Source organism: Patagioenas fasciata, chromosome 20 (genome assembly GCF_037038585.1).
Source record: "Patagioenas fasciata isolate bPatFas1 chromosome 20, bPatFas1.hap1, whole genome shotgun sequence".
Taxonomy (NCBI): Eukaryota; Metazoa; Chordata; class Aves; order Columbiformes; family Columbidae; genus Patagioenas; species Patagioenas fasciata.
In genome coordinates, this window is record NC_092539.1 from 7,227,340 (window position 1) to 7,245,076 (window position 17,737).

The 17,737-nt window shown below is 57.8% G+C and overlaps 1 protein-coding gene across 1 annotated transcript in view; it reads left to right on the top strand.

The window, feature by feature from the left end:
* Positions 1 to 970: 970 nt before the first annotated feature.
* The window catches only part of HMCN2 (hemicentin 2), a 31,041-nt gene continuing 14,274 nt past the window's right edge, over positions 971 to 17,737 (top strand). Inside the window, exons 1-30 of the mRNA XM_065853849.2 lie at positions 971 to 1,360; positions 2,190 to 2,260; positions 3,174 to 3,332; positions 3,584 to 3,706; positions 4,507 to 4,678; positions 5,037 to 5,143; positions 5,341 to 5,461; positions 5,605 to 5,868; positions 6,028 to 6,172; positions 6,698 to 6,819; positions 6,914 to 7,186; positions 7,289 to 7,430; positions 8,029 to 8,156; positions 8,383 to 8,496; positions 8,645 to 8,794; positions 9,438 to 9,632; positions 10,006 to 10,101; positions 10,416 to 10,540; positions 10,815 to 10,959; positions 11,096 to 11,208; positions 11,465 to 11,621; positions 11,829 to 11,991; positions 13,486 to 13,613; positions 13,755 to 13,863; positions 14,220 to 14,389; positions 15,517 to 15,636; positions 15,796 to 15,957; positions 16,299 to 16,577; positions 17,155 to 17,322; positions 17,468 to 17,581. Of these exons, the coding sequence (XP_065709921.1) occupies positions 1,126 to 1,360; positions 2,190 to 2,260; positions 3,174 to 3,332; positions 3,584 to 3,706; positions 4,507 to 4,678; positions 5,037 to 5,143; positions 5,341 to 5,461; positions 5,605 to 5,868; positions 6,028 to 6,172; positions 6,698 to 6,819; positions 6,914 to 7,186; positions 7,289 to 7,430; positions 8,029 to 8,156; positions 8,383 to 8,496; positions 8,645 to 8,794; positions 9,438 to 9,632; positions 10,006 to 10,101; positions 10,416 to 10,540; positions 10,815 to 10,959; positions 11,096 to 11,208; positions 11,465 to 11,621; positions 11,829 to 11,991; positions 13,486 to 13,613; positions 13,755 to 13,863; positions 14,220 to 14,389; positions 15,517 to 15,636; positions 15,796 to 15,957; positions 16,299 to 16,577; positions 17,155 to 17,322; positions 17,468 to 17,581 (4,570 nt within the window). The 5' untranslated portion in view covers positions 971 to 1,125. The remainder of the gene's footprint in view (positions 1,361 to 2,189; positions 2,261 to 3,173; positions 3,333 to 3,583; positions 3,707 to 4,506; positions 4,679 to 5,036; positions 5,144 to 5,340; positions 5,462 to 5,604; positions 5,869 to 6,027; positions 6,173 to 6,697; positions 6,820 to 6,913; positions 7,187 to 7,288; positions 7,431 to 8,028; positions 8,157 to 8,382; positions 8,497 to 8,644; positions 8,795 to 9,437; positions 9,633 to 10,005; positions 10,102 to 10,415; positions 10,541 to 10,814; positions 10,960 to 11,095; positions 11,209 to 11,464; positions 11,622 to 11,828; positions 11,992 to 13,485; positions 13,614 to 13,754; positions 13,864 to 14,219; positions 14,390 to 15,516; positions 15,637 to 15,795; positions 15,958 to 16,298; positions 16,578 to 17,154; positions 17,323 to 17,467; positions 17,582 to 17,737) is intronic.

A 17,737-nucleotide genomic window follows, 5' to 3' on the forward strand; every position in this document is an offset into this window, starting at 1 on the left:
TCTTTGTGTCAGCGGTAGTGGAGACAAGTGCTGCAGGATGGGGTGCAGGATGGAGCTGTGGTGCAGGGTTCGTGGCTGGGGTGCTCTGTGAAAGGGTGGGGGACACCCCCAGAGCTTGCAGTGAGTGCGGAGCTGGGAGGTGCAAAGCCTGGGGAGACAAATGGTTGTACCCAAGCCTACAGCCCTGGCTCTGGGACAGGAGGGGGTCGGGCCACCAGCACAACGCACCCCAGGACTGTGCTTGCAGGGGCATATGGGGCAGAGGGATGTGCAGGAGGGACCCGCTGCCCCGTGTGTGGGGCTGTGGGATGGCTGGTCCCTAATCCCCCCAGCTCCTGCCTCTGGGGGTTGATGTTTCTGGGGGGTGCTCAGCAGGATCGGCCCTTGGCCGTGAGCAGTCCCGGGGTCCCGCAGGGGGTGGTTGAGCAAGACCCGAACTTCCCCCCACGGAGCGGCCGTGAGCTCAGCGCTGCGGGGGGAGCCCGGGAAAGCTCCGCCGCCCCCGGGCAGCGCTCCCGGCTTTGGCTGCGCTTCCAACCCTGTCCTGCCCCCGGCTTTGGCTGCGCTTTGCGGGGCTGTTTGCTCCCCATTCCCCCCCCAGAGTCACTTGTCCCTCACAGCCACACTGCAGACCCCTGTTCTGCCCTTTGCCTGGCAGAGGCGGGGGTTACTTCCCCGAGGTCCCTTTGGCAGCTGTCTCACCCCCCTGCCCTGGTTTTGGCAGGGTTCCCCTGCAAGCGCTCAGCTGTGAACCTCCGTGTCCTCCCCTCACCCCCAGCTCCCCCTGGCAGAGCGGGGGGCTCCCTGAGCCGGGGGGGGTCAGGGCTGGGAAGGGGGCCTGGGCAGTGTGGGACCTGCTTCCCAATCCCCACATCCCCGTCCCAGCTTCATGAGCTCCCACCCACCTCCCAGCCACGCCGCTGGCTCCAAAAGTCCCATTTTCTCTCCTCCCTCCCAGAACGCTGGAGGAGCTGCAGGCGGCTGGGCGTCCAGCTCTGTCCCCACCGTGTGTGGCCCTTCACACCTCGTGTCCCTCCCAGCGCAGGGACAGTGCCCAGGGGTCTGGGGGAAGGAGCAGAGCAAGGACAGAAGGGGTGTCCCCAGCACCTGAGGGTCTCCCCCAGGATGCCACCCCACGGAGGGGTGTTTGTGGGTCTCTGGCTGCTGCTCACCCCCAGCCTCGCTGAGCCCCATCCCAGCGGAGGGGGGGCCACCCTGGCCTTTGTTTTCGATGTCACTGGCTCCATGTACGATGACCTGGTGCAGGTGATGGATGGGGCCTCGCGCATCCTGGAACGGACACTCAGCAGGAGCACGAAGCCCATCAGCAACTACGTGCTGGTCCCATTCCATGACCCAGGTACGGCTGGGGCAGGGTGGGAGGGAACATTTTACTGGGGGATGGGGCTGCGAGGGGTTGGGGTGCAGCTCTGGCCAGGTTTGGGGCTGAAGTGGGCACTTCCCAAGTGCCTGCGCTGTCCCTTCTCTCCATTTTTTTATGCCCCAGTGACCCCTGTGATGGGGATGGCAGCACGGGACGAGCCGCAGCTCAAGGGCTCGGTGCTGGGCGGGGGCTCCTGTCCGCAGTCACCCTGTTGCTCAGGGCAAGCTGTTCCTCACCAGTTTCACCCCAGTGATGCTGGCACCCACTTGTGGGTGACTCTTTTCTGTATGAGCCCACAACATGCTTCCAGGTCACCCCAATGAAAGGACTGCTTTCTAAGAGGTTTTGGTAATTTACTGCAATACCAGAATCATTTCTTTCTATCTTTGCCTTGTGATTTTTTGTACACACCCATAAATAGCAGCTGTTCTCCAGAAGAGCCTCGACCACCTACAAGGAGAGCAGGACCGAGGCTAAATTTTCAGCAGAAATACTGCATTTGGATTAAAATCACTGGAGCTGGACAGGGAAGGAGGCAGAGGCAGTAAATGGGTTTCGGCATCGCTTTGCTGGGAGTCTCCCCCAGCAGAAAAGGGTGCTGGGTTTGCAGCTCACCCTGGCCAAGAGCTTCTCTGGGGCGGGCTATGCCCTGGGCATGGTGCTTATCTGCCCAAATCCACATCTCCCTCTGTGCCAAACCAGGGCAGACGCTTAACCCTGAGTTTTACAGGTTCTGTAAGGGTGTTTTAGCTATGCTGGTGTTTGTGTCTGGGGGGCTGAGGTGGTGGTGCCGATGTGTTTGCAGATGTGGGACCCGCCACCCTCACCGCAGACCCCCGGCTCTTCCAGCAGCGCCTGCGGGAGCTCCACGTCCAGGTGAGGTGTCCGTGGCTGGCTCGGTGTGTGGCCCTGTGTCCCTGCACCATGGTGGGTCCCCAGCGCAATCCCTGCTTCCCTTGGGGTCTGACACCCCCCAGGTGGGGGCTCGGGACAGGGCTGGGCTTGTGAGGGGCTGACCAGAATGGGGTGGGAGCGGGGGGGGGGGTGCTCCAGGCACCTGCAATGAGGCAGAACCATCTCAGTTCACAGCCCTTGTCCCAGAATGGGAATGCTTTCCCTGAGAGAGTTTGCACAAACTCTTCACGGAACCAAAAATCTGTTCTTCTAGAAGTGCTGTTTGCTAATTGTTTGCGTTGGGTTTTTTTAATTATTTTTTTCTTTTAAAAATAAAACCAAAACCACAACAATTTCAGCTGCAATGCTGAAACACTCTCTGGGAGTTTAATCATGTTTTATCCATCTCTGCATCCCATGCATTACTAAACCCCCATGGCGTTTCCCTTCGGATGCAGCTGTGTTCTGGCAGGAGCTGTAAAGCTGTGGCTGCAAATTGATTCACAACCCTTGGGGTGCAAAGCCCCATGGAAGCAAGAGCTGCTCCTTGCTGTGCCTCTGTGCTTGCCTGGGGTGGCCGGTTCTGCTGCCATGTGGGGGGAGATGGGCTGGGGTGGGCTCTAATGTGTGTTTGTGGGAAGCCAGGAACTTCTGTGAGTCCGGATCCCCAAACAGGTAGTTTAATCATCATTAGCAGTGAGGCACAGACGGGTCCTTGTGATCTGTGTGTCCCTGTGGTGCCATCGTGCTGCTCTGGCTGGGTTTGGGGCAACTCCAGCACACTGGTGCGATTCGTCCCCATGAGCAGAGCCCAGGCTTGATTCCAGCCCGGCAGGAAAGAGCTGAGCACTGGGTGCTTTGGTGCTGGTGCCACGTCCCTCGCCGTGTGCCACAGGGCGGAGGGGACTGCCCGGAGATGAGTGTGGGAGCCATCAGGCTGGCCGTGGAGGTCTCGCACCCCGGCTCCTTCGTCTACGTCTTCTCAGATGCTCGGGCCAAGGACTACGAGCAGCAGGAGGAGCTGCTGCGGCTGCTGCAGCACAAGCAGACCCAGGTGAGTGGTGCTGCCCACCTGCCTCCTGGCACAGCCAGGCTGGGGGGGACACTGTAGCAGCAATGATGGCAGCTTGCAGCAATGAGCTGCAGCAATAAACCCCCAATGCTGCCTTGTAGTGGGGTGAATTTTGTACCCCCTGGGCTGGCTCAGTGTACTGGGGGCTGGTGGATGCTGGTTGTGTCCCTTCCCTGGGGTGGACAGACACCCTGTGGCTGAGTGTGATGCTATGAGGACTGTTGCTGTGGCAGGTGGTGTTTGTGCTGACAGGGGACTGCGGGGACAGGAGCCACCCTGGGTACCGCGTGTACGAGCGCATCGCTGCCACCAGCTCCGGGCAGATCTTCCACCTGGACAAGCAGCAGGTGACGGAGGTGAGCAGGGATGAGGCGGCCAAGGTTCATGTGGTCCTGACTCAGCTGCTGTTATATTCTCCCGAGGTTAATCCTTGTGCCCAAGGCATCTCCAGGCTGCTCCGGGAGCGCCGCTTTAGCCTGAAATAGAAGCAAGAGCTTGAGAAAGCTCATTCATTGCTCTTGAGGTTGCTGCTGGGTCACTTGTGTGATCCTTGGGATGAGCCGAGCTTCCTGTCACCACGGAGCAGAGGTGTCTGCCTGAGGCTGATGCTGGGTGCTCCTGTCGCTCTCGGCATTCCAGGAATTGGGAGGGTGGCCTGGCCACAGGGAGAGGAGCCTCTCTGCCTGTTCCCGTCCTTGAAGCTCTTGACTGGCACGAAATCTCAGAGACCTGGGGAAGATCAAAGTGCTTTTCTGCTCGTTACTGGGCAGCTTCTCTCAGCAGACCCCCAGAAACAGCTCCTGTCCAGCCTCCAGTTGTGGGTTTTAATGGTTTCTATTTCCATGAGCTAATTGGAGGGCAATAATATGTCTGTTCCAAGCAGCTGAGCAGAAACCACTGGGCAATAACAATTGCACCAAATGACTCAATTCCATTTGCACCTGCTCACAGCAAAGGGGGCTCAGCTGGGGCTGTCACCTCCTGCCCAGCTGCCCCAGTGCCACCCCTGCACTTGCACCCACCAACTGGGGCTGGTCCTTTGCCTGGGCACTATTTTGCAGCCACGCCTGAGATTTTGACCTGGTGTAATCCAAGCCCTACTTGTGAAAAAGCCTCACCTGATGGTGATGGGGGATCCCGGTTAATGCTCCCCCAGGTGCTGAAGTGGGTGGAAGAGGCCATCCAGGCTTCCAAAGTCCACTTACTGTCCACGGACCATGAGGATGGTGGGGAGCACACATGGCCCGTCCCGTTCGACCCCAGCTTGAAGGAGGTCACCATCTCTCTGAGCGGCCCTGCCCCGGGGATCGAGGTCCGGGATCCAGCAGGTAGGTGCCCAGGGAGGGCGGCAGGTAGGGGGTGATGCTTTGCATCCAGGAGAGCAATGAGAGGTTCCCCTTGGGTCAGGACAAATGGGAGGCTGCAGGCATGGGAATTGCTGAACCTTGTGCTGAAAACTTAAATACAAAAGCAATGAGCTGCAAAGAGCTTGTTAAGCACCAAGAGTGTCTGCTCTGTTCCCTTCCCAGATTGGCTTTGCCTCTGGTTTGGGAGGGTATTCTGTGTCCAGGCTGTGTGATGGGCTCTGTGCTGTGGTGAGCCCTAAGGGAGGGGGCTCCTGGGCAACTGCGGGGACTGGGAGATGGACCTGGGTTGCCCATCCCAGAGGTTCATTTGCTGTTGCAGGAAAGGTCCTTGAAAAAGGCCAAGGGCTGAAGGAGCTGCTCAGCATCCCCAACTCAGCCATGGTGGTGACTGTGGAGCCCCATGAGCCAGGGATGTGGTCGGTCACGGTAGGTTGGTGGCAGAGCCTGCACATTGTCCCTACCCGTCCCCTGATAGATATTTAGCCAACCAGGCTTTGCCAGGTGCGGGCTTTCCCCATCCACCTCCAGACGGACAGAGGACGCATGAACGGGCCGGCTGCTGCCTTCCCCCTTCCCCATCGCCTCCCCCTGCCCTCAGCACGTGCCCCTTGCTCCACTTCCAGACCCAGAGCAGCGGCCGCCACTCACTGAGGATCACGGGCATCAGCAACATCAATTTTCAAGCTAGCTTCTCCACCCAGCCGGACTCTGACGCCAGCCAGCCTGGAGAGCCACCAGTGCAGGGTGAGGCTGGTGCTGCCCAGGGGTGCAGCTGCTGTGGCTGGGTTTCTTTCAACCGAGAATACGGCTGGGTGTTGTTTTTATTTTATTTTATTTATTTTATTATTTTTCTATTTTATTTTACTTTTTCCCTTATCTCTCTGCAGGTCTGCCCATCTCCGTGGTGGTGAACTGCACCGGTCTGAAGCCACCTGGGCACTTGCAGGAGATGGAGCTCTTTGACACCTCCGGCCATGCCCTCCTGTCGCTGCCCATGTGGCCCCTCTCCAACACCTCCTCGGGGCAGCTCTGGGTGGGCTCCCCTCTCCACGTCCCCCCGGGTGACTTTCTGCTGAAGGTCAAGGGAAAAGATGCCCAGGGCCACCCCCTGCACCGCCTCTCTGGGGTCACCTACACCAGTGTGGTCCCTGGTGAGTGGTCCCCAAAGGTGCTGAGAAGGGACCAGAGGCTCTTCCAGCACCAACTTTGCTTTGGTTTCCAGTCAGGTGTTCCTTTACCTGCTTCCCAGCGCAGCTCTTGATGAACTCCTGAGGAGTTTTATATCAGTGCATGTCCCCATCTACTTCCAGGTCTACCCAAAGTGAACGTCTCCAGCAAGATCCAAGCGTACAGCCGTGAGCCGCAGCGGATCTCCTGCTCTGCACAGAGCGAGGTCCCTTTCCGCCTGCAGCTCAGCCGGGGTAGGATGAAGCTGGGGGAAGAGCAGCTCTTCAGGTGAGCCTCTGATTTAGCCCATGGGGCTTCACGATGAACCTGTGGGGGCAGCAACAGCCTCCTGAATTGTGCCAGCCAGGGGGATGCTGTGTGCTGGCTGGGTGCCTGCAAGCCCTGAGCATCCCAAGGCAGCAGAGGAAAATCCCAAGGGCTGTGTCTGTGATGCTGTGGGAAGTGGGGCTGCATCTGTTTGCCTGACTTGGATGGAAAAGAGTCCCAGTGATTTGGAGTAGGGTGGTGACACGGCAGCCCCTGCTCCTGTGTGTCAGGATAGGGGTGACCCTGTAATCTCCCTTTCTGTTTTGTAAAAATTTCTTACAGTGATGGTGGTAAAACACTGGCCCAGGTTGCCCAGAGAGGTGGTGGATGCCCCATCCCTGGAGACATCCCAGGCCAGGCTGGACGGGGCTCTGAGCAACCTGAGCTGGTGAAGATGTCCCTGCTCATGGCAGGGGTGGCACTGGATGAGCTTTGAAGGTCCCTTCAACCCAAACCATTCTGTGACTCTGATTCTATGATTTGTAGGGTTTCAGGAAACATCAGCTGGTTGATCCCTGCGGTGTCCAAGAGTGATGAAGGATTTTACGAGTGCACAGCCACGAACAGGGTCGGGGTGACACGGGCTCGTTCCTACATCTCTGTCTCAGGTGGGGACGGCACATGCCAAGCCTTGGTGCCTGCGAGTCTCCGAATCTGTGGAAGGGCACAGACTCGTTTCACCCCAGCGTGCTGTGTTTGCAGAGCCACCGCCGCGTCTCATAGCCCCGGCCAACATCACGGCTTCACCCGGCCAAGACGTGGTCATGTCCTGCCCAGTTCTGAGCGACGTGCCCTACAACCTGACGTGGAGCTGGGATGGGAAGGCGGCGCAGCTGAGGGACGGTCGGACCCGGCTGCTGCAGAACCGCTCTCTGGAGATCATTCGTGTGCAGCCAGGGGACGGGGGGCTGTACGAGTGTGTGGCCCGCAGCGCCCACGGCTCTGCCGCCGCCTCCCTCTGGCTCTTCATCCAAGGTAGGCTCTGCCGAATGGGGGACACTGGCCTGGGTGATGCCCTGCGGGAGGGAGAGTGGCAGATGGCACCCGGGGGCTGAGCCCTTCTCTGACCCTATGCAGAGGTGCCGTGGGTGGAGGTGGACGCCAGCCCCCAGCGTTTCGGCAGGGGCCAGGAGCTGCGGCTGAACTGCACGGCCGGGGGTCACCCCGTGCCCCACACCGCCTGGAAGCGCTGGGGATGGGTGCTGGAGCAGGATGAGAGGTAACACATGTGGACCAGGGTGTCTTCATCCTCCCCGTCCTGCTGGGGATGGCGCTCCCCTTGCAGGGTCTGTGGATCAGGGTTGCCTGTAGCCCCAGAGAGAGGAAAGCATTGCAATACCCCAACCCACGTACCTGAGGTGGCTGGTGTGCTGTTAGCCTTAATTTCATTGATTTATTTTTAAGCTATCCTGCCTTATCCAGGTCATTGTCCCCACCGAGGGGAAATGGAGCACTTCACGTGCCCAGTGTGCACTCCAGCCTCAAAATATTCCTTCTGTTTCCCTTTTATTTCTTCTGCTTTTGCCTTCCACCTCTTGGTCTGTGTCAGGCTGTGAGTGCTGGAGTGGACTTTGGCAAAGGTTTTTGGGTTTTTTTGAGATGAAAAAGCCCAATTCTCAATACTTTTCCCTTGTTCTAAACAACATCCTTCCCTGCAGCAGCTGGTTTGAAGTACTAACCCACATCTGTCATACTCCCAGCATTTACCACATGTACTTTAATGGGATGGCTTTCAGCCTGTTCACTTATTTCAACACATTTTTCACTGGCTACATTTTCACAGGGCTCGTTTCTCTCTCTCTCCCTGTTTGCCGCAGGGTTTTCATGGATGCTCAGGGCACCCTGCACATCAGGGCTGCCATCCCGGAGGATGCAGGGAATTACAGCTGCTATGCCAGCAGCGCGCTGGGCTGGGATGAGCAAGTTGTCACCCTGGAGTTCACTGGTACCCACTCCCCGCTGGCAGCAGCATCCTGGGAGGGCTCGGAGCTGCCCAGGAGGGATTTATTGTCCCTCTTTGCTGTCCCTGGGCTGCTGGATGGGGCCTCACAGCGTTGGAGCTCTCTGTGATGGAGGGGTTGGGGGGCAGCCCTCAGGGCTCTGGGGTCCCCTTGGGGTGAATGGCACCATTTCAGGGAGTCCCTGAAGCCACCTCTCTTCCCATGGCACAGAGCCTCCTGCCATCCTGGCAGTGACGCCCAGCGTGAAGGCGCTGGTGGGAGAAGACGTGACCCTGGAGTGCTGGGTTTTGGGGGTGCCCCCACCCCACATTGTGTGGTACAAAGGTGAGACTGGGACAGACCTGGGGACCAAAACTTCCTGCGCTGGGGGACATCCACCACCCTGCAGGGACATCACACGTGGGGTTCCCCCAGACTGGCAGGAGGGGACTCTACAGATGCTCGGGGTCCTGATGTGGGGGTCTCGGGGCAGGGGAGCAGGCGGTGGCGGCGTTCCCCCCCGGCACCCAGCGTGCCGTCCTGCGGCTGCAGGCGGTGCAGGAGGAGGATGCGGGGCAGTACGTCTGTGAGGCTCTCGGCGAGGCTGGCGTCGCCTTCAATGACACCGAGCTGGATGTGGGGTGTAAGTCTCTGCCTCCCCTTTTGGGTTTCCACTGCTCTCCCTCCCAGCTCCCACTTGCTGCTTCCCAAGTCTCCTCTTGCCCCCAGCTCTCAGGTTTCCCAAGCATGGGGGTGTCTGTGCTCAGTACAAGCTGAAGCCTGGCAGGATTTCCAAGGGTTGGGAGGATGGAAAAGGCTCAGGTGCCAGAACACCAGTTCAGATGCTATTGCCTGGGGACACAACAGCTTGGGACTAAAGTGGGGATGCAAAGTATAGTCAGTGGGATTAGGTAGAGGTAGGGGCTGGTTTCTGTGTGTCTGAAAATCAGGGCTCAGGGCTTCCCACTGGGCGCAGAAGGGATGGAAGAGCCTCAGGAGGAGGAGAGGGGTTCTGAGTTAGGGGAGGTAAAGCTTGAAGCAGTTAACGGTGGAAAAGTGCGAGAGGTTTTGCTGAAGTGGATGGTACTGAGTGTAACTACAAGGGATGGAAACTACAATGGCTGTAACAGCCTTGGTAAAACACCAAATGCTTCAAACCAATCTTGTAGCTTTTCAGGGCACCTGATTTGTGGGTTTTGCAGCCCTGTTTCTTCTCTGTGCTCAGCTACGGGGAGCCTGGGTTGTCGGACCTGCCCGAGCCCAGTCTCTGCTGCTCTCTCCTCCAGCTGCCCCTCACTTTCCTGAGCCCCTGGGAGACGTGACAGTTGAAGTTGGGGACAGCGTGAGCCTGCTGTGCCGTGTCGAGGGCTCTCCCACACCACAGGTCGCCTGGTCCCGGCAGGACGGGAAGCCTGTGACGAGCTGGCAGGGACCACAGGGTGTTTCCAGCCAGCTGGAGGCTGCTGAGCTGCTCATCCACAGTAAGAGAACCGAGCGTGCCTTGGCGTGGTGGGCAGCGTGTGTGAGTGTCCCCCCTGTGTGCATCCTTACACCGTGTCACCCTTGGGTGCTTCCCCCCAGCCTGCTGCAGGTTAATGTCCCAGCAGTGGGGTTAGCCCCCATGTTCACCCTTTTTACAGTAATAAATAATTGATACAATGGGTTTATTTGCACTTTTTACTTGCACAAGCTGAGCTGTGCTGGAACAGCCTGCAAGCCTGTGGGGTCTTCTTCTCCATCAGAGGCGGTGGCACAGGAGAGTGGTGTCACCCTGTCCTGAGGCTTACTCGGGGCTCTCCGGCCCCGCTGTGCTCTGGCATTGCTGGGCTCAGGTTTGTTCCTGCTGTGCTCCAGGTGTCTCACTGGATGATCAAACCATCTACATCTGCAAAGCCCAGAACGAGTTTGGGAAAATCCAAGCGGAGGTCAAGCTCACAGTCACCGGACACGGTTTGCTTTTACGTGCTTTTATGTGCTTTGCTGGTGATCACAACTGCAGCAATACTGGCGCTGTGCAAGAGACAGAGTTGTGCAGCCACATCTGCTCCCCTTTTACCTCTTTGGCTTACTGCACTGATACATGCTTGAACCCAAATTGTACACAAACATCCCCAGATTCTTGGGGGAGCTGGATGTTGGACCTGGCTTGAGCTGAGCCAAGGTCTGGACCTTGGAAGAAAGGTGATCCAGATCTGTTGTTCTGAGTGTTCCTGGCCATTTTATCTATAATTAAGGTTGTTTTCCCTTTCCTCCCTCTTAAGCAGCTCCTCAAATAGCCCTCGCATCACCCGTGGTCCACGTGCTTCCAGGCCAGCCTGTCTCACTGCCCTGTGTGATCCTGGCTGGGAAGCCGTTCCCAGCCCGTCGCTGGATGAAGGATGGGCAGCCGGTGAGGTTTCTGCACCCACTGAGATGGCGAATGGGTGGGCAGCTGTGAACACAGCCCTTTGCTGCAGGATGGGTGCCCCAGCCTCCTGGGGTCAAAGCTGCTGGTGGAAGATGCCGAGGAGAATTTGGGCTGGGAGGGTAGTGTGAGTTCATCACTGCATCAGCATGTTCCTACCACTCAAGGACTGGTTTCTAGATGTGCCCCAAAGACACAGCAATATGATCAAGTTTGACCTCCCTGCCTGTCCCACCTTCTGTTCTCTGCCTGTATCCAGGTAGCCCCAAGCAGCCAATACTCCATCCAGGCTGATGGGACCCTGCACATTGACCACATGTCGCAGGGCGACGTGGGGATGTACACCTGCGAGGTGACCAATGTCTTTGGTTCGCACAGGCAGGACGTGTCCCTGGTCATCCACGGTGAGTGGCAGGGTCCTGGGTGTCCCCAGTCTGCGCTGGTGGGTGCCCACTGCTCTTCTAAGCTACAAAGCACCGTTCTCACTTTGGCAGACGTGGCTCCCACCACGCAGGCTGAGGTGCTTCCCTTCCTTCCCAGTTCCTCCCAGCATTGAGCTTGGTCCTGTCCTTATCACTGCCACTGAGGGAGCAGCTGTCGCCCTGCGCTGCAATGCCACTGGTGTGCCCACCCCTACTGTCACCTGGGCAAAGGTAGGTGACAGGGACAGGCAGGCTGCCATCCTGCTGCTAGCCAGAATGGGGGTCACCTTCAGGTAATGTGGAGAGGATGAAGCTCACCAGTGTTGGTGTGGCTGCCTGGGGAGGTGGCACCAAGTGCCCTGGGAAGTGGGACTAGGAGGCAGCTTGCTCTGGTGGGTCCAAAGCACTTTTCTTGCCCTTGGGATGCTCAGACCATGGGAGAATCTCTGCTGTCTTCCTTCCTCCCTCCCCTCCCTTCTTGTCACAGGGCACAGAGCCCATCTCACCTAGTCTACACTATCACCTCGACCCTGATGGGACCCTCCTGATCCCTTCGCCCTCCCCTGGGGACACTGGGACCTACTTCTGCACAGCCACCAACACAGCAGGCTTCTCCAGGCGGGAGATGCAGCTCTCTGTCAACAGTGAGTGCCGGGACTGGCCTGGCACCAGCTCCCATAAAGCAGCTCTGGAGGGTGGCTTGGCTGGGCAAGCACAACCTGGAGACTCTCCTGGCTACCTTGGGCTACCCAGCCAGGTGCCAGCTGGGTCTGTGGGATGGGAAGAGCAGCAGTGAGGGCTGTGGGGCACCTGCAATGTTCCCACACCAGCAACACTCCCTCTCTACCCAGCTAAGCCCAGGATCAGCGTGAATGGATCCCGGGTGTCAGACCCTGTAACCATCCTGGCTGTCCTTGGGCAGGAGACCACCCTGCCCTGCCAGGTTCAAGGCCGTCCCCCTCCCTTGGTGGTGTGGACCCGCGAGTCCCAGCCACTGCCTCTCACCACTGCGAGGTAAGGAGAGCTTGCGGGTGTTGGGGTGATGCTCTCTTGCTGTTGTGCCTCTCCCCAGGGGATGTGGGGTCTGTGAGAGGCAGCAGCTGCTCAGTACGTGGTGGGAAGATGGAAAGGGCATCCCTGGTGCTGAGCAGCTGATGCTTAATGCTCCGGCAGGAGTCGAGGCAGCTGAGCAGAACAGCATTAGCACTGCTCTTCAAGGAGAGCAGAACAAGAATCACCAGGCTTTTTTTCCATCATACAAACATCTGCTGGGTTGGAGCAGCTGCTCTTGACCCTTCACATGCCCACCCTGGACACGGGGCTGAGGAAGGGAAGGGAAAACAGCTCCGGTGCAGCTCCCCGGCTCCGCTCACCCATGCACATTCCTGCTCTGTGCTGTCACCCTGCCGGAGGCCAAGGACATGCCTGGGGATGGTGGGTCCCTGCGGGAGGTGTTGGATCAGGGCTTGATACTGCTCTGCACACAGGTGGCTGCAAGACACCAAGGATATGGAGGAGTTTTGAGGTCAGGAGGAGGAGGAGAATGGGCAGCCGGGGTGACTGGGAGTGTTGCAGCCTCTGCTGCCTCTTGTTGGGGTGACTTCACGGGCTTTAGATGTTGAAGTTCTCCTGAGCCCTGGCCAAGGTCTGGCAGCAACACAGATGTGAAGCCAGTGGTGGCTTTTTTCTGTGCTGGGACATGGGTTTCAAGGTGAGTTCTGTTCCAGTGGGTGACTTCTGGAGAGCCAAATTCACTTGTTGATGGTGTTGAGGCTGATGGCAGCAATGGGACAGTCACCTAGTGCTGTTTGATGGGAGAATATAATCTGGAGGGTGGTTGGGTATGTGTTTATTGTCTTGGTCTTCTCCCTTAGACGCAATACCTGCTTTCTCAGCATGTTAGCACTGTGCTGGAAGGGGCTTCCTAAAATCATGAGACTCAATCTTGGGATTAATCACTCCCTGCACCTGAGGAGTGATGTGGCCTGGGTAGCAGGAAGGCATCTTGGCTTTCATCTTCTTGAGGGACCATGTTACCTTATCATTCCTGTCTGGTTTCCCATGGCTGCTCCTCATGGTGCTGTGCTGGTCTTCACATCTCAGCTGGCTTGTCCTCACATGTCTGGGTGATTTATGAGAACACACAGGGAAGAATCTGTGGCCGTGGGCTGAGATGATGTTATGTCTGTGGAGCACAGGCAGTGCTGGGAGCGAGAGCACGGCCAACTCCAGCTGCAGGGGCTGTGGTCCATGGGGACCCCTGTCCCCCCTCGTCCCCCTGGGTGAGTGACTTGTGCTGCAGCCTCGTACTGAGCTCAGGAGCTGAGCAAAGGGGATTTGCACCCATGGACAGCTCTGCCATATTCCTTGCACAGGAGGTGGTCCTGGGGACCTTCTCTTGGCTGTCCCCAGGTGACGGTGAGCTCTCAGCCCTTTACTCCTGCCCAGGGGTAGGAGATGAATGGCACAGCTGTTCCCATCCAGCTTCTCTGTTCCCTCTCCCCCAAGGTACAACGTCCTCCCTTCGGGGTCGCTCCGGCTGGCCAGTCCCCAGGTGACGGACACCGGCATCTACACCTGCACGGCCATGAACTCTGCAGGGAACACCTCACTCAGCTACAGCCTGCAAGTCCAAGGTCGAGGTTCACTGGTTAAACTGCTCTTCCTGTGGGTCTTAATGTACCACGGGGATCCTGCACCCTCCAAGCCCCTGGCTGCTCCCCCTTCCCTGTGCCAGGTCCGAGAGTGGTCCCAGCCTGCTGTCCTCTTTCTCCCAGCTCCCCCCCAGCTGCAGATCGGTGATGGGGAAAACCACCTGACAGCCGTTGCCAACGACTCCCTGAGGATTCACTGCCATGCCACAGGCATCCCCACACCCCAGATCCAGTGAGTGCCGTGAAGCAGGTTGGGGGGATCCTGCCCATGTCCCCCTGAATTCCCTTGGGGGCTGTGTAACTCCCTGGAAATGCTCCACAGCCCATTGTGCAGAGATGGGGATGAGGGCTCAGGATGGGTGATGGGGACCTCCAGCTCAGGCTGTCCCTTAGGATGGGAGGCATCCAATCCCATTCCTTGCCCTGGGGATCCTGTTCTCCCTAGTGATCTGGGCACTGCCAACCCCAGGTGACAAGGGACACTCCTTGCTGCCAGCACCCTGTTGTTCGCTTCTTCAGTGGGCAGAAACAGGAGGTAGGTGGTGAAAGAACAGACCAAGAACTCACTGCCCATTGCTCTCCTCGCAGGTGGCTGAAGGACAAGCATCCACTGGGCAAGCAGGATGGTGCAGTGGTGTCCAGGGATGGCAGGACCCTCCTGATCACCCACGTAGGGCTGGGTCACCAAGGGCTCTATGTCTGTCAGGGCAGCAGCAGCGCAGGGGTGGCCCAGGCAGAGGTGCAGGTTTCGGTGCAAGGTGAGCATAGGGTGAGACCTGCTGTCCATCCCACATGTCAGGGACAAGGCACCTGGCCAAAGAAGTTCTTGGCCCTGCTTTTTGGGAGGTGTAGGGTTGATAACCTGATCTGTTGAGATCTTGCCCTTTGCCAATCTCAACCTGAGGCTGAGAGCTGATCGCCACAATAGTAAACCATCGCATCCGTCCTTGGGGGGTGCTTCCCAGTGGAGGGCTGTAGCCCAAACCCTCTGGCCAGAGCACCCACTCCTCTCAGTGCAGAGGATGTACCTTTCCAAAACGTGGGCAAGAGAGCGAAGAGACTTCCTTACCATTGCCAGGGATTTCCTGTTCTTACTTTGCACTTAGTGTGGCACTCGCTGTAGGTGTTGTCCCGTGGGCTCTGTCCCTGCCCGAGTCGGGAGGATGCCAGCGGTGGTTCCCAGAACAGGCACCAGCTGTTTCACTTATTCAGTTCAAGCATCCTTGCAGCCTCCCCAGCCCGTTCAGCACGTCCGCAGTGCTGGGGGCTGAGCCAGGACCTGGCCTTTCTCAGAGATGCTTTAGTTTCCAGTTGGTGGAAGTCCTGCAGGCAGGTGGCCAGGGAGTGGAGAAAATCCAGTTCTCCTGATCTGAGCTTGTTCCTGCGATCCTTTCCCAGGGAAATGTTTGCACGTCTGGTGTCCTGGCTGGGGTGAATTGTTTGGGTTTTACTGTTTTTGTTTTTCAGGGGTTTCTGGGTGTTGGGGCTTTTCTTTTACAAATTGATATCCCTCATGGGAAGGAGTTACCGTTTTATAGCCAGCTGTATTTATGAGCAACACATCCGATAATGGAAAGAGTTAGGTAACCTTCCCAGGGAGCAGTCCTGCCTAATAAGGCTGTGTCTGGCCAACCTGTGCTTGGCCTGCTTGTGTGGCTGGCACGGGATGCTCGGTCATCCTCTGCTGTAGGCCACGTGCAATTAAAAGCATCACTTTCTGAAGACTCAAGATTATTTCCACATGGAGCTGGTGCAGGGGAACCTTGCTGGTTCTCTGTGTGAAGCGTGGCAGAGCTGTGGGTGGTGTGTAGCCAGCTCTGGTGGGGACCTGCCCCTCTGCTCTTGTCTGGGGCCATCAGTGAGCTGCTCCTCTCCTCCTCTGCAGTGCCCCCGTCCTTCTCCTCGGCAGAGCCTCTCGTCACATCCGTGCTGGAGGGACAGTCCGTCAGGCTGGCCTGCGAGTGCCATGGGGTCCCCTTCCCCACCCTGAGCTGGAGGAAGGATGGTAGGGACCTGCTTCTCATCCTCATCCCTCCCTACATATGTGTTGACCCACCAGATGAGTATTGGTCTCCTCAGAGCAAGAAGTGCTTGATGCTGGATTGTGTCCAGCTTCTGGTCCTGCTGGCAACCTGAGGGAGGCTGGTGTCCCCTTCCCTGGTAGGCAAGTCCCTCTCTGCCCAACCCGGGGGCCCAGAGCTGGTGTCCACAGAAGGGAGCATTCTGTACATGGAGAAGGTGCGGCCGGTGGACAAGGGGACATACACCTGTGAGTGCAGGAATGCTGCTGGTAGCAGCACCAAGGAGCATCGCCTGGAGGTACACGGTGAGCGGGGGGTGCCCCAGAGATGCAGGGGACGTGTGGGGGTGCCTGAAGGTGCCATGACCTCTCTCAATGTAAGGTCCAGCTGGACCTTAAAGTTCATAGCTGTTGCTTGCCTCCTCGGGTGTTTTGGAAAGGATCCTGCGAGCTGGATTAGCTTTGTCCTTCCAGCATTCCTCGTGGCTCCAACCTGGTTGCAACCCAATCACACCAGTTATACACCCTCACATTTGCTTTTCCCTCCTGCTGCTGCCATCCAGACCGATGGCATTTTGTGCATCCATTGCATATGGCCAAGGGAGTTGCTACAGCACCCTCTCTACCCTGTGTCCCTGTGCCTGCAGCGCTGCCAAGGATCCAGGGCAGCAAAGCCCTGAGGAAGGTTTCTGTCATCAAGGCTGGTGAGACGGTTTTGGAGTGCGAGGCTGCGGGGACACCACCACCCACAGTGACATGGGTGAAGGACGGGCAGCCCGTGGCCAGCAAGGACGGGATCCTGCTTATGGAGCAGGGGAGGCGGCTGCGCATCCCCAAGGCAGATGTGGCCCACGCAGGACGCTACACTTGCCTGGTGACAAATGCGGTGGGACAGGAACAGAGGGAGTTTGATGTTGTGGTGCACGGTAAGGATGTGGGATAGGGCTGGGAGGTATGGGTGCAGGCAAACTCAGGAGGGTGGTGATGTCCCACTGCACCTTCAATGCAGCAAAAGCACAGAGAACAACCTTACTTGGACAACACAGCATGTAGAAGGCCTTGGGTTGGAAGGGGGATGCTCCAGGCAACGTAACTGTAGAAGTGGTTCCATCAGGCAGGAGCTTCTTTGCAGGGTCATCAGGCCCTCACACTTCATAAAGTCATCTGCTTTCCAAGGACTTGGGGAAACCTCATGGGTCAAGGTACCAAGCACTTGAGCTGGAAAAGGCCTGAGATGGCTCAGAGTGTGTGGCCAGCTTGGTGTCACACTTGTAAGCATGGGCTTGGGGTGCAGGTTAGTGGCATACGCTTGCTGTGAGTCACCTGTCCCATAACACCTTCAAAGTCAACAACTTCAGATGATGCTAATGGTCCTTTAGGGCTTGTGTGCTCAAACAGTACAAGAAGGAAGGTGGGAACAAGCTGGGTTTACTCAGTTTGCTGCCTTTGCCTTGTTCCTTTGCTGTTTTGGCTGCATTGCAAGCGATTTTTCTGTCTCCCTAGTTCCTCCCAAGTTCATTCAAGGATCAGGATCAACAACCAACATCAGCGTGTCTCTGCATGGAGCCCTGATGCTAACCTGTGAGGCCACTGGAGTTCCCCTGCCCACGGTCACCTGGTCCTGGGATGGCTCTCCTGTCACTCCCAGCGAGCACATGCAGGTGCTTTCAGGTCAGGGATGAGGCACAGATGCTGTGGGAGATGAGCATGTTTTGCTCCAAGGCTGATGGGCTTCAAGGTGGTGGAGCAGGAGCACTGCTGGGATGGGCTGGTGCGTGGATGGGGACCCTGACACCCCTCTGCTCTGTGCTTCCAGGGGGCTGGTTGCTGAGACTGGCCCAAACACGGGCCCAGGATGGTGGCCACTACTCCTGCCTGGCCAGCAACGTAGCCGGGGAGGCCAGGAGGCATTTCTACGTGGAGGTCCTCGGTAAGGAGGGGTCTGCTGCAGGATGCCTGGTGGGATTTCAGAACTTCACCCTTGCAGGGACAGTCATGAGTTAAGACTGGGCATGATGGGAGCTGCTGTGCTGGAGTCCTTCATGCCTTACCATGTGAGCTTGGAGCTTCAGTGAAGCCGTCCAGC